Raw genomic sequence first — 14,103 nt, 5'->3', positions numbered from 1 at the left:
CAGGGCGGCCGGGTGATTATCTGATGACGCAATAAGAGTGGCAAAATAGTTATACTTCGCCGCTTTTGTCGCCACCAGGTAGGTCTTTATATGAGACCTTACCAGTGTTCGGTCAGATTCAGAATGGCTGGCCCTCCAACCACTCTCCAGGCGTCTTTTCCAGTGCTTCATCTCCCTCAGCTCCTCGGTGAACCAAGGAGCCAGGCGAGATCGACGCCGGGTCAGAGGCCGCAAAGGCACGACCCGATCAAAAGCTCCAGCGGCTGCCCTATCCCAGGCGGCCACCAGCTCCTCAGTCGAGCCGTGTGCCAGAGCCTCAGGAAATGGCCCAAGCTCTGTCTGGAATCTATCAGGATCCATCAGGCGCCTGGGGCAGTACCACCTCAATGGTTCCGCCTCCCTGCAGCGGGGTGCGGCGGTTTGAAGGTCAAAGCGAAGGAGGGAGTGATCTGACCATGACAAGGGCTCGATCACTATATCCCCTATCTCAAGATCACTCAACCACTGACCAGAGACAAAAACCAGGTCTAGCATGTTTCCCCCCGTGTGAGTAGGGCCATGAATTAACTGGGTCAGGTCCATGGCCGTCATGGAAGCCATGAACTCCCGAGCCACCTCAGACGCCTTACCGACGGATGGCAGGTTAAAATCCCCCATGACCATAAGCCTGGGGGTGTCAACCGCCACCGCGGCTATAATGTTGAGCAGCTCGGGGAGGGCTGCCGTCACGTGGCAGGGAGCCAGGTATGTAACCAGCACGCCCATCTGCACCCCATGACCCCACTTCACAAGGAGGGATTCACATCCAGCCGTCTGAGGAACAGTGGCCTCCCTCAGACCAAGACCTTCTCTAATGACAACCGCCACCCCCCCGCCCCTCCCCTGTGTCCTCGGCTGATGGAATGCGTGGAAACTGGGTGGGCACATCTCAACGAGGGGGTATTAACTGTTATTTGTAATGCAAAGAATAGACAATGGATTATAGCCGTGATGGCGAACCTATGGCACGTGTGCCTGGCACATGTGGCCTTGCCTGTTTGTCTTCTGGGTTTCTGGTGCATATGCATGCATGACAATCAACTGTCCTTTGAACGCGTGGTGGTGCTGAAAACTGGTATGTGCATGTGCGCCGGCCAGCTGATTGTTGGGTGTACATGCGCGCCAGAACCTGGAAGTTTGGCTTTTCCGGAGCGTGATCCCTTCATGTGCGTGGCAGTGCTGAAAACCGGCCTGCGTTGGCCAGATGATGTTAGGCACGCATGGGCGCTAGAACCTGGAAGTTTGGCTTTTCTGGAGAGTTGCGCCGACAAGCTTGTGTACATGCCCTGTTTCTTCGCGAAAGGTTCATTATCACTGTATTATAGAATGTGTGTAGAGCTCGGTCTATCTTCTGTATGCTGCATGCAAAAAATAATTTATTCCAAATTGCGACTACTTAAAACTTATTGAAATAGCATTGTTGCAGTCATCCTTCTTCTTGTGCCTCACAAACAAAAGTATGGAAGCGTTCATGTAAAGTCCTAATCTCCATTATTCTGTATCACATCTTCCTACCCAAATTGTGAAGAAACTGTCTGCTTTGCAGGAGCAGCCCTACTTAATGAAATTGTTGAGGGTACGTGAATTATGTTTTGTTATATCTGTTTATGAAAAGACATTTCATAAGGTTAAGTTCTCAAGAGTCCTGCTCTATAGCATCGGCCTTAATATTGTTCTCCTACTGTAAGAAAGAGCTCTATAAAAGGTTTATTGTTGTTATTCTCAGAGATATTAGCTACTGATGGCTGCTGAATCTTGATTCACTTTCTTCTACATAAAATATACCCCTTGGAGTTGTGGTTTACTGTAAGTTGAATGTCTGCTTGTGGACCTGAAATTGCCAGCAATATCTCTAAATCACTATAAAGGATATGTGAGAAAAACATTGAGAAACAGGGTGAAGAGATGATGCATAATTCTCAGCAGCATAATGGGTAGAGAAAGAGTCTCAGACGGGACCCTCTAATTTCTCAGATTTAAGAGAAAGACAATAGGAGATCTGCATTTTCAGACTTGCAAGATTGGTGTTAACCTTCCCAGGCAGATTAGACAGGAAACATAACCAGGTGAGATAATTGTCCTTTACTGTAAGGCTACATTAACAGAATCTTGCAAATCTGATAGTATAAATCTCCTGCCATTCCTTTACAGAACTTTACAGAGAAGTTGAGGGGTGGGATCCTTTCTCAGCTTTTTCCTCTGTCCATTTTGCAGCTGTGGCCAGTGCCCTTTCTTAGGTCTGTTCCCTAGGCAGCATTTTTTTGGCCCATTTCTCAAGGTCTTTCTCACACACCTTTACAATTACCGAATAACTGCTTCTCTCTTTCTCTTCCAGTTTGCTGTGATGGAGTATTATGTTTACAAGCTTGTTTCATGTACTCTGGTAATTCTGATATCAAATTATGAGATGCTTTCTGCTGCCAGCAATGTATCAGATATCCAACCTTTAAAAGAATTCATTGAAGTCATGGAAGGTATAGTCATGAGAGCATCAGACTTTTAAATTAAATCTATATGCAAATACTGGCCACAGAATTAATATTAGTGATTGCTTTTTGAATCTTGTTTTATGGAGTTCGTGTCCAAATTTGAAAAAAAAAAATTGCAATGGTTACAGTTTTTAAAGGTGAGGTTTTTAAACAAAATGTTAACTGCGTGGTCTTTAAAGTTTAATCAAAAAAATGATTTGTTAAAAAGGAATAGAAAATTATTTCCCATTCCTTATGCTAAGAAGACATACTACTGTCAAGGACACATAGGTATTGTCCATAATGGTTACCTTTTCACTTGTACATCAGTTTAACTTCTGAGTTGAAAAACAACTGAGATGTAACAAGATAAGGATAAAAGAAATTACTCTAAAGCAGGGGTCTCCAACCTTGGCAACTTTAAGCCTGGCAGACTTCAACTTCCAGAATTCTGGAAGTTGAAGTCCTCCAGGCTTAAAGTTGCCAAGGTTGGAGATCCCTGCTCTAAAGTTTATTATTTTTTCTCCAAGCTTGTGTTGACTGAGTGTGGAAACATAATAGGCACTTGATTATGGGGATTGTGAACAAAATAAATCACCAAAGTTGCTTCTCCATAGGTGTGTGGATCTTCACTGTTGGCTCTGCTTCTCTCACAAGTGTCACCTACGTGTTCCATATCCTCGCCTGCTACAGGTATACCTTGCTCTTCTTCCTGAGTTTGTGATCCTCTACTGCTGTGCATCTTCTGTTCACAGACTAGGGTTCTTCTATTAAAACATATGGTTTAAAGGAGTTCTGAAATTCTACTTAAAAAATGTCCATTAATGCCTCCCCCCTCTTTTTTTAGAAAACATATCAAGAGGCTACGGGCAGGACAGAAGGAATTCCTTCCCGCATTATTTAGTAAAGTTTCATCTTCCCAAAGCGTGGTGAGTTCTTCTCTAATCCTGGTTAATTTCTTCATATCCAACTGATTTTTAAGCAAAATCTTTTTTTGTGGCTTTCAAATCAGAATTCTTTCAAACACTCTTCCACCCAATACTCAATAAACTACTCTCCCTGCAGTTTTTGTATTTGGTGTTGCTAGTTCCATTTTGTGTTGGAGGACAATGGCAGCATTCTTCTAATCATCAGGCTCATATTCAGATTTCACAATAATCAAGAATAGCCTGCATTTTAAGATGAGAGTAAAATCTATTCCCTGTTGACCTTCAAAGGACAAAGAGATTGGAAATAAATGCTTAATATCCAACCATCATAAAGTCTAAAAGAATTGCTGAGTTTTACTTACAATCGTATATTTAAAAGTCATGGTCACTGGCATCCACAGGTTGCATTGGTGTGTTGGATAAAATTTGGACTAGATAGGAATATGTCCAATCCCATTGCTTGATAGCAACCTTCGCCAATCACTTAATGGAAATCCGCCTGAAAAATTATGCATATTGTGTATGCACAAGACAGCTTCCTCTAGATTTTTCCTATTATAGGTAATTGTGTAGACAGAAATTCAACAGCTTTGAAATCCATCCATATACATTTCCAGAAAATGCAGCTGATGGACTTCTGCCTTCTGTATATTGAAAGACTCCCTATTGCTAAATGTCTACTACTGTAGCTTAAACTACCGTATTTTTCAGAGTATAAGATGCACCTTAATTTTTGGGGAGGAAAATAAGAAAAAAAGCTGATTGGCAGGTGGATCAGCCTCCCGGAATACCCCCAATCAGCTGTTCCCAGAGGTGAATTTTAGCAACAGGTTCCTTGGTTGTGAGCTCTGTACCTTGCTTTTTTTTGCTTTTTTTTCTGCCTCTGAAATTTCTGAAACTCTGTTTCAGAAAAAACTTTTTTTCCTGCCTCTGAAAGCCTCCGAAACAGAGCTTCAGAAAAAAAGCCTCTGAAGCTCTGTTTGGGAGCTTTTTTTCTGAAGCTCTATTTGGGGGCTTTTTTTCTGAAGCTCTATTTGGGGGCTTTTTTTCTGAAGCTTCATTTCTGATGTTTTTTTCAGCCTCTGAAACCTCCGTTTGAGAAGCTGGACCAGGCTACATTTGGAATATAAGACGCACCCAGATTTTCACTCTCTTTTTGGGGGGGGGGGAAAGGTGCGTTTTATAATCTGAAAAATACAATATTCTGTATAAATATGTGCTATTCTTAAGGGTAATGGCACAGTGAGGTTTATATTAGAGCTACCCAGAACAGCAAAATCTGGACAACCTCTGAGTGGAAGCATAAACCTTTCCTGTATCTCTGATGACATTTAATAATGGTCTGGATTTTGCAGCCCTAAACAAGCTCCATCTTGAATTAATTTTACTTATTTGCTACAATTGGACGTTTCTTTTACTCCTTGTTAATTCTGAGTAAGCACATGGAATTCCAAGATTGTAAGTAACCAAAATTTATATATCAGTTTTAACTGGTAAATATTTTTGTCAATAGGTCTCTGAAAGAGAGGCATATTTGATCATACGTTGAGGCTGTTCTTTGTGTTTATGCATTTCTATGATAGGAAAGGAAAAACATATAATTTTCACAAAAGGGTAGTAACTTTGTTTCCCCCCTCCCCAATGTATTTAGTACTTAAAAGGCATGCTATGGTTCTTTGAATAAGAAGCATACATTTTTATTTTAGTTAAAATTTCAGTTAAATTTCACTGAAATTCAGTGGAATTTCAACTGGCTAATAAATTAATTAATTGGCAAAATGCTTATATAAATATCTGCTCTTTTTGTTTTCACATTAACAGGGAGCAATTGCAAGATATTCCGGTTGGCAAATTGCCTATCTAGTTTGGGGTATGTATACTATATCATTTTCCCTAGCAGTGTAGAGTGCCCTTATATGGCCTTTTCAATTGGTTACTTATGCTTTCTTTTCTAGGTTACCTGGTCATCCACATCATACAGTGCCTCTTCGGAGTGATGCTCATTTACGGTTTGGTGTTGCCTGTAAAGCATGGTCAGGGGATAGAAATGGCTAAAAGTTTGGGAACGGGCATGTAAGTGCCTTTGATTTTGTTAGGATGGCCAGAAAACATGTCCCATATTGTCTGGTGGAGCACATGGAGAGGCTAGTTCTGCAGTGAGGGGTCCCTGGAGCATAAATATGGGGCACATGGGGTATCGAATGCACAGGTTCAAAGCTTAGACTCCCCAGTTTACATATGAATATTTTTTTCAGTTAGCTGAAATCTAGTGCAAATTCTTAAAATAAATATCTTATATGGGTAGTCCTTGACTTACAACAGATTGTTTAGTGACCAATCGAAGTTACAGCAGCACTGAAAAAAGTGACTTATGACTGTTTTTCACACTTACAACCATTGCAGCAGCCCCTTGGTCACTTTTATCAACATTCAGATGCTTGACAACTGACTCATATTTATGATGGTTGCAGTGTCCCAGAGTCACCTGATCCTCTTTTGCGCCCTTCTGACAAGCAAAATCAATGGGGAAGCCAGATTCACTTAACAACTGTGTTACTAATTTAACGACCACAGTGATTCACTTAATAACTGTGTCAAGAAAAATAGTAAAATGGGGCAAAACTCAACAAATTTCTCACTTAGCAACAGAAATTCTGGGCTGAATCATGGTCGTAAGTCGAGGACTACCTGTGTTCATGAAATTAATATTAGAGGACAACTCCATCCAGCTGTACCCTTGTTTATGACTTACCTGTGAAGTCCTCAATTTTTCAAGGTTTTAAGATATTTATCTGAAAGAAGGCCTAGACTTAACTGTAGATGTGCCTTTGGTCTGAGCAATTAGAATTCAAAAAAGAAAAATATGTGTGTGTTTGCATGTGTGTGTGTGTGTGTGTGTGTGTATTTGTTAGATTTTATTCTGCTTTTGCTTTGGTCAACTCAGCTTTGGCCATCTCTCTCTTTCATGTAAAATATATAAAATAAAGAGCTATAGGTACATAAAAGGATCTTCTTTCATCTGTGATGTAGACTTCTGCATCTATAGCTTATTTAGAAAATAAGATAATTAGAACTTCAGAAAAAACAATTGCTACCAACCTGCCTTCCATTGAGGACCTGTATACTGCACGAGTCAAAAAGAGGGCTGTGAAAATATTTACAGACCTCTCGCATCCTGGACATAAATTGTTTCAACTCTTATCCTCAAAACGACACTACAGAGTACTGCATACCAAACAACTAGACACAAGAACAGTTTTTCCCCGAACGCCATCACTCTGCTAAAGAAATAATTTCCTCAACACTGTCAAACTATTCACTAAGTCTGCATTACCATTAATCTTCTCATCGTTCCTATCACCCATCTCCTCCCACTTATGACTGTATGACTGTAACTTTGTTGCTTGTATCCTTACGATTTATGTTGACTGTTTCCTAGCATGACTTGATTGCTTATTTGTACTCTATGACTATCAATAAGTGTTGTACCTTATGATTCTTGATGAATGTATCTTTTCTTTTTATGTACACTGAGAGCATATGCACCAAAGACAAATTCCTTGTGTGTCTAATCACACTTGGCCAACAAAGAATTCTATTCTATTCTATTCTATTCTATTCTGTTCTGTTCTGTTCTGTTCTGTTCTGTTCTGTTCTGTTCTGTTCTGTTCTGTTCTATTCTATTATCATCTGGGATGAAGACTTCCACACCTATAGCTTATTTGTGCCTTCTCCCCTTCAGCTTGACCATTGCCATTGTGATAGGGTTCATCGTGCTGCAGATTACGACCGCCAGCCAATTTTTTCTCCAGCCAAAGATTTTGCAAGATGACAAGGAAAAACCTTTGGCTCTTGATAACAGGCAAGTTCCCCTTAATTCGGTCTCAATTCTTTATTTTTAGGAACGATACTTACTTCATTTCTAAAACTGAAGTAAACTTCATGAGGTAAATGAGTATCTTATTTCATCAAGCGATCGTTTAAAACAAAATATTTTAGGTATAAACTTCATTCATGTTTTATTTGGAGCTACCCCAAATTATATAGCAGCACATTGAAGAAAGTATCTTTTTCATGTCTAATAAGAGTGAGCCTAGTTAAATTAATAATTAACATATAATTAAAAAATAATCATCAGAAGAGGCAGGGACTGTTTGACAGATTTCCACACTCAGGTCCTCAGCCATGAATCAATATGAATCTCTCCAATGGTCATTTATTTGTAATTTCAGAAAAGTGTTCCATAATTTCAATTACTTCCTGTTCTTCTCTAACGTGATGCTGGGCCTGAGTGCCTGTCTCTTCCGGCTGATGTGCAGCGTTGTTTTGGGAGCCTGGCTGATTGCTCGGATTGATAGGACCATTATGCCTAAAGGCTATGAAGCGGCTGACATGGGTAAGGTCCAGAGTTTCTCAGGGATTTGAAACCAGACATCCCTTTGAATATCCCTGAATGGAACAGCAAGCAAACCAGGAAATCAGTTTACTTCAGGGGTAACCTAAACCAGGGATCTCCAACCTTGGCAACTTTAAGCCTGGTGCAAAGCTGGCTGGGGGAATGCTGGGAGTTGAAGTCCACCAGGCTTAAAGTTGCCAAGGTTGGAAATCCCTGGTTTAGGTTGTGTCCTTTCATCAGTTTTTTTTTTTGCTTTAATTTATATGCTGCCCTTCTCTGGAGACTCAGGGTAGCTTACAATGCGTTAAGCAATAGCCTTCATACTTTTGTATATTATACAAAGTCATCTTATTGCCCCCACAATCTGGGTCCTCATTTTACCTACCTTAGAAAGGATGGAAGGCTAAGTCAATCTTGAGCCTGGTGAGATTTGAACTTGCAGTAATTGCAAGCAGCAGATGTTAATAACAGTGCTTCAGTCCACTGTACTACAGGCTTTATTCCCTGAATAAAGTATTAGTCAGTTAATGAGGCATGGTTAATTTAAGTACTGATAGTCCTCAACTTATAACCTTTCATTTTGCAACCGTTTGAAGCAGAGGTGGGTTTCAGCGGGTTCTGACCAGTTCTGGAGAACTGGTAGTGGAAATTTTGAGTAGTTCGGAGAACAGGTAGTAAAAATTCTGACTGGCCCTGCCCCATCTATTCTCTGCCTCCCAAGTCCCAGCTGATTGGGAGGAAATGGGGATTTTGCAGTTACCTTCCCCTGGATTGGGGACGGAATGGAGATTTTACAGTATCCTTCCCCTGCCAGGCCCACCATGCCACGCCCACCAAGCCACACCCACAGAACCGGTAGTAAAAAAATTTGAAACCCACCATTGGTTTGAAGTCACAACAGAGCTGAAAGAAGTGACCTTCAACCAGGCCTCGCACTTTACGGCCATTGCAGCATCCTCATCGTCACGTTATCAAAATTTGGGTGCTTGGCAACCAGCATGTATTTATGATGGTTGCAGTGTCTTGGAGTTATGGGATCACCATTTGTGATCTTCCCAGCTGGTTTCTGATGAGCAAATTCAATGTGGGGATGCCAGATTCCTTTAACGCTTCAATAATCTCCTTAAAAACTGTGGTGATTTGTTTTAACAACCATGGCAAAAAAAAATCATAAAATTGTTTGTGTCTCACTTAACAACCATCTTGCTGGAAATTCTGATTCCAGTTGAGTTTGAAAGGTGAGGATTACCTGTTAGGCTGGAAGCTGAGAATAGTCTGTAAAATTCAAGTCCCAAGCAGTTCTTATTAATTAGGAAGATGGTTTGAGACCAGGCCATATTTTGGCCCTCCATATTTCCCTGCCATTTTTTTTTCTTACCGCAAATCTATGTATGAAGGAAGAGATGACCACCGCATAATGCCAATTGATGGGTGACTTCACTAAAGCTTGAATAATGCAGGCTATCCCAGCCATAATAGTATATTTGAACTCATATCTCCTTATCCAAATCAGATCTCTAACTCAAAGGTAGAGAACATAATCTGATCCAAAGGCAGGATTTCTTTGCAGAATTTTCCATGGTATCATAATCCCTTAATCAATCATCCACAGTTGTTCCCACAGATATGATTGGCACCTGTGAAGAGCCACTTTCAGTCGAGAGAGGATGGATAATATTTTATAGTGAATAGCCATAAATCCTTTGGAGTGGGCGGCCATAATAAATTTAAATAAACAAGCAAACAAAGTCAGAGTAGAACCATCTCTGTATCTTTCTGCACCTGCATTAATTCATGCAAGGAATTCTTGCAACATCCTTTCTTGTAGTTAGTTACTGCTGTCACTTGAAAGTCCTTCTTATGGGATATGCCTTCAAGTCCTGACTCTATGAGATTCACATTTACCCAGTCTGATGTTCCCTTTTGGGAAGAGGGTAGCTCTAGTGAAGCATCAGGAAACGTATACTGACAACTATAGCCTTTCACTGAGGAAATAGTTGAGTAGCTCTTGAAAGAGATGGGTGAATCTCACGGAAAGCACATAAGCTACCCAATCTCATTGTCTGGAATTATCCCGTATTTTTCCATCTATAAGGTGCCCCCATGTTTCATATAGAGTAAGTAAGCATACTACAAGCCATAACTGTGCAGAAACCATCTTATTAGAGAGTGAGTAATACAAGAACAGGAAATGTATCAGAGGAACAATAGAGACGAAACCTAGAGTGGCAATGTGATACAGGAAACAACTATAATAGAGAGGAATGATAGAGCTGCATATAAGGTAGAGTTTCGTCCAGCATGTGAAGCAGAGCTGGAGGACTGGGATGGGCCATGCTTTCTCCTCTCCGCCTCCTGTGTATAAGATGCCTCTCCATTTTCAAGTAAATATTTTAAAGAAAAAGTAGCGTCTTATACATGGAAAAATATGGTACATCTCAGGGGTGAAATGCTCCCGGTTCAGACCGGATCAAGCGATCTGGTAGCGATTGTGGCAGGTGGTTCGGAGAACCGGTAGCAATGGTGGTGCGAGGCTCCACCCACCCACCTGGGTGTCGTTACGTACTGTAATGACACCCTTTACCTTTTAAAAGGTAAAAAGAAGGCTCTGATGATCGCGCGCCACAGCTGTGATCGTCAGAGCCTTTTTTTAACCTTTTAAAAGCATTTTTTTACACCTATTCGCCCAAATAGGTTGTAAAAAATTGCTTTAAAAAAGTAAAAAAAAAAAGTTGGCCACACCTACCCAGTTACATTACCCCCCCCCACCAAGCCACGCCCACAGAACCGGTAGTAACAAAGTTTACATTTCACCACTGGTACATCTTCACAAAAGAGTGTATTAGATTGTCTACAGCTGATTGCAATTTTCTAGAAGTACAGTCAGATCTCATTTGTAGCTGAATCTTCTTCCCAAGTAAAGGGATTGCTATTTCCTTGCAGGATACAAGACATGGATTGGGATGCTTTTTATGGACCACTATCACACCAATCCTATTCTTCTTTGCTTTGGCCAGCACCTTGCAGCCAAATGTATGGAGAACCAGCAGCAAAGAAACTCATATTCTTGCCACATCGATCAATCAACAGGTAAACCCTGTTGTGGTTTGATCCATGCTTATGTTGCAGTAGATGAAGGAGATAGGAGAATATTGGGTTTTGAAAATAAAGCTTAACAAATGGATTATAGAAAATGACAGAAAGCATTGCATTTATTATATATCCCAAAGATTAGGAAATCCACACTGCATTCAAACAACATAGTAGACGGGGAAGGGGGAAAGACGTTACCATAAGCAACGCTTATCTCATTTCACACCTGAAGCCAGCAGGAGGGTGTCTTAAATGACATGCTCCCTCTGTGGCCTGAGCCATGAAGATAGAGGGTTTGGGGCAACAGAGTGGCCTTTTCTGACTGGTGATCTCCAGAGCTGTGGGACATCAGGTTCCATTCTCTTCAGCCGTCAAGATCAGTGCTTGTAATGAGTATAGGACTATGAGGTTTGAGGTCCTTCCTTGTGCATCTGATAAGGGCCAGGCCAGGGGTGAAATCCAGCAGGTTCTGACAGGTTCTGGAGAACTGGTAGCGGAAATTTTGAGTAGTTTGGAGAACCAGCAAATACCACCTCTGGCTGGCCCCAGAGTGGGGTGGGAATGGGGATTTTGCAGTATCCTTCCCCTGCCACGCCCACCAAGCCACGGCCACAGAACCGGTAGTAAAAAAATTTGGATTTCACCACTGGGCCAGGCTAGAAAAATCTGAACAGTGCTGATAGGACTTCCTAGTTAGGTGGGTGAAGTCAGAGTCCAGTGTGCCTTTGGCCATTGCTAAAGAATTGCTAGGATACTGGAAAGTAAATGCTCATCCTTTCTCCTTTAGATTTTAGGGTGTCCAAGAAGGCCAGGACAAGATGGCTGCTGCTTTATACCCTTTTGAAGAATCCCTGCCTCTCTGCACACAGGAAGCCGAAATGAGGATCTATGAAGTACCCCTGCTTTGTTTTATCCAAATAGGGCAGAATAGTTTCAGATGTGCAGTAGAACTACCAGAGCACAAGACAGAACATTTCATGTCCTTTGCATATGATTACCTAGTAGTCAGCATACGGTGATGAAGAAATCTTCAACGATGTTCGTTACGTATATTTCTATGTATTGAAACCCATTTCCAGTTTATTTGGATTCAGGCAAATGTAGTTGCTTCTGTGGCAGGCCACTTTCCTTTGGAATATTCAGGCTCCATTCATTTCAATTATTAAATGCGAAGGCAGAGGCTAGGAGCATTACAAAGAATAAAGTGCAAAGGAAGAAGTTGTTTTATTATTGTTTTTAAATGTCATTGCAAGCTGTTTTCAAAGATTTTCTGGAATGTGGGTTACAAATGCTTCAGTAAATAAGGAAGGAAGCACATAAATAAACATATTAGCGATGGAATCTCCAGGTGTTTATATAATAACTGATTGAAATAAGGATGCTATTTAATCATAATCTGGGTGAATTCATCAAGATATTGTTTTGTGAAAGCCTGCACTCAAGAATTAATTTGTTTGCATTGTTCCATTGCAGATCCTCGATAGATCATGTTGTCTTTGATGGTTTTCCAAAAACTATACTTGTATTTACATGATGGAGGTTGACTGTCCAAACCGGGTTTTTTTGCCACAAAGAGAGATCATATCATTTGCATTAAGTAAAATCAAACTAATTTGATGCCCTGCATCAGGAGGTAGAAATTATATGGAAGAGACATACATGTTGCATTACAAAATTAGGGCATCATAATACATCCTTATTTCACTCATAATGAGTTGGGATTGGAAAAATCTGAAGGGGTTGAAAAAAAATTAACATAGTGGCCATGACCTCATAATCAAAAGCCTCCCCCCCTTTTTTTTTTGCAATTGTCACACACAAAGTACACAGAACAATGGGAAGGCACTTCAATCTTGAGGTCATGGCCTTCATTATAACCTTTTAAATTCCCATTGCAGGTACTCCTGATTGGGATGTGAGCAGTTAAATCAACCTTATATTCTTATAGCTAGTTCAAGTGAAACCGCTGAATGAGAAATAAGAGAGATACACAGATGTTACCCTGTGTTGAGATAAAGGAAAAACAATTTGTCAAGATGCATCAATCAGTCTGGCAGTTGGGTGGCCCCCTAGAAGGAGAAGCACATGCACACAAGAAGGAGTAGATTTTCTTTTTTTTTCTTCAAGATTCTCTCCCCCCCCTCCCGAAATATATAAAGGATCGACATTTAGGATTTTCCTTTATTCTTGGATTTTTCCTCCCAAGTTTGTCTTTGATTTCTTAACTGCTATGTATATCCAGGCTTAGCTGTCACTTTGTGTTTTCTATTTCAAAATGTCAGGCAAGTCCATCGTTAATCTGACAATTGCTGATTAAGGACAATTATAGAGTTAGACCAGCTGTATTGATTGCAAATAAATGGAACGTTTTGGTCTAGCAAGAATTCTAAGTAATGTTCAGAAAGAGAAAGAGAATTATTGTTCCCTAAGAAATGAAAAAGGCATCTCAGCTCTTGATTTACTTAGTTGGCTGGTTCCCAACAGAGACTTATGGAAGAGTGTGAAATAGTATATTTGGGGGGGGGGGGAACCTCATCAAACTATTTGGGGACAGTGATGAACCATTATGTCTGAGATAGTTAACAGTATATGTCAATCAATCTGATCAATCAGCTTTCTCTGGAATGTTTTTCTTTTAAGAACCTCATAGAAAGACGTTGCTCTCAAAATATACTATAGTAAGAAACGATTCTAAATAGTGACTATGGTTGTCATTATATATTATTTACAGCTGGAAAGCAAATATGGTGATTTTAATATTGTATGCTGACAGCCTTGAGCATTACTTGCCCTTTTATTGTGAATTATTTCAGCCAGAACAATTGTTATTTTAGCCTATACCACTACAAAATAGAGGCATGACTTAATTTACCCACTGTTTAAATCTTTACAACTAGGAATAAAGAATCAAGTGTCCTTCAAATGTGTTATAACTTCCATCATCATAGTCTGTGTGGCCACTGATGAGGTTTTAGGTTAAAAACATCTGGATAGCACAGATAATCTGGAAAATAGTATCACATTTCTTATTCAAAATGTTTTTCTTCTGTGCTTTCAAATTCAACTGATATATCCTTTGACTTAACACTGGAATTCAGATGCTTTAAATTTTGTTATCAGGTTTAACAGTTGGCAACTCCAAATAGCTTGACAGTTAAGATCTATATAATCTGTGGGG

General features: G+C 40.4%; 1 protein-coding gene across 1 annotated transcript in view; it reads left to right on the top strand.

The window, feature by feature from the left end:
* Positions 1 to 13,848, top strand: part of LOC117661701 (stimulated by retinoic acid gene 6 protein-like) — a 37,397-nt gene extending 23,549 nt beyond the window's left edge. Inside the window, exons 10-18 of the mRNA XM_034410786.3 lie at positions 2,375 to 2,513; positions 3,125 to 3,200; positions 3,355 to 3,436; positions 5,258 to 5,306; positions 5,392 to 5,509; positions 7,179 to 7,298; positions 7,669 to 7,832; positions 10,776 to 10,922; positions 11,713 to 13,848. Of these exons, the coding sequence (XP_034266677.2) occupies positions 2,375 to 2,513; positions 3,125 to 3,200; positions 3,355 to 3,436; positions 5,258 to 5,306; positions 5,392 to 5,509; positions 7,179 to 7,298; positions 7,669 to 7,832; positions 10,776 to 10,922; positions 11,713 to 11,807 (990 nt within the window). The 3' untranslated portion in view covers positions 11,808 to 13,848. The remainder of the gene's footprint in view (positions 1 to 2,374; positions 2,514 to 3,124; positions 3,201 to 3,354; positions 3,437 to 5,257; positions 5,307 to 5,391; positions 5,510 to 7,178; positions 7,299 to 7,668; positions 7,833 to 10,775; positions 10,923 to 11,712) is intronic.
* The last annotated feature ends 255 nt before the right edge of the window (positions 13,849 to 14,103 follow it).

The sequence above is a fragment of the Pantherophis guttatus genome, chromosome 2, assembly GCF_059756535.1.
Source record: "Pantherophis guttatus breed Tessera chromosome 2, ASM5975653v1, whole genome shotgun sequence".
NCBI classification, from domain to species: Eukaryota; Metazoa; Chordata; class Lepidosauria; order Squamata; family Colubridae; genus Pantherophis; species Pantherophis guttatus.
This window is presented reverse-complemented; position numbering and strand designations above follow the sequence as displayed.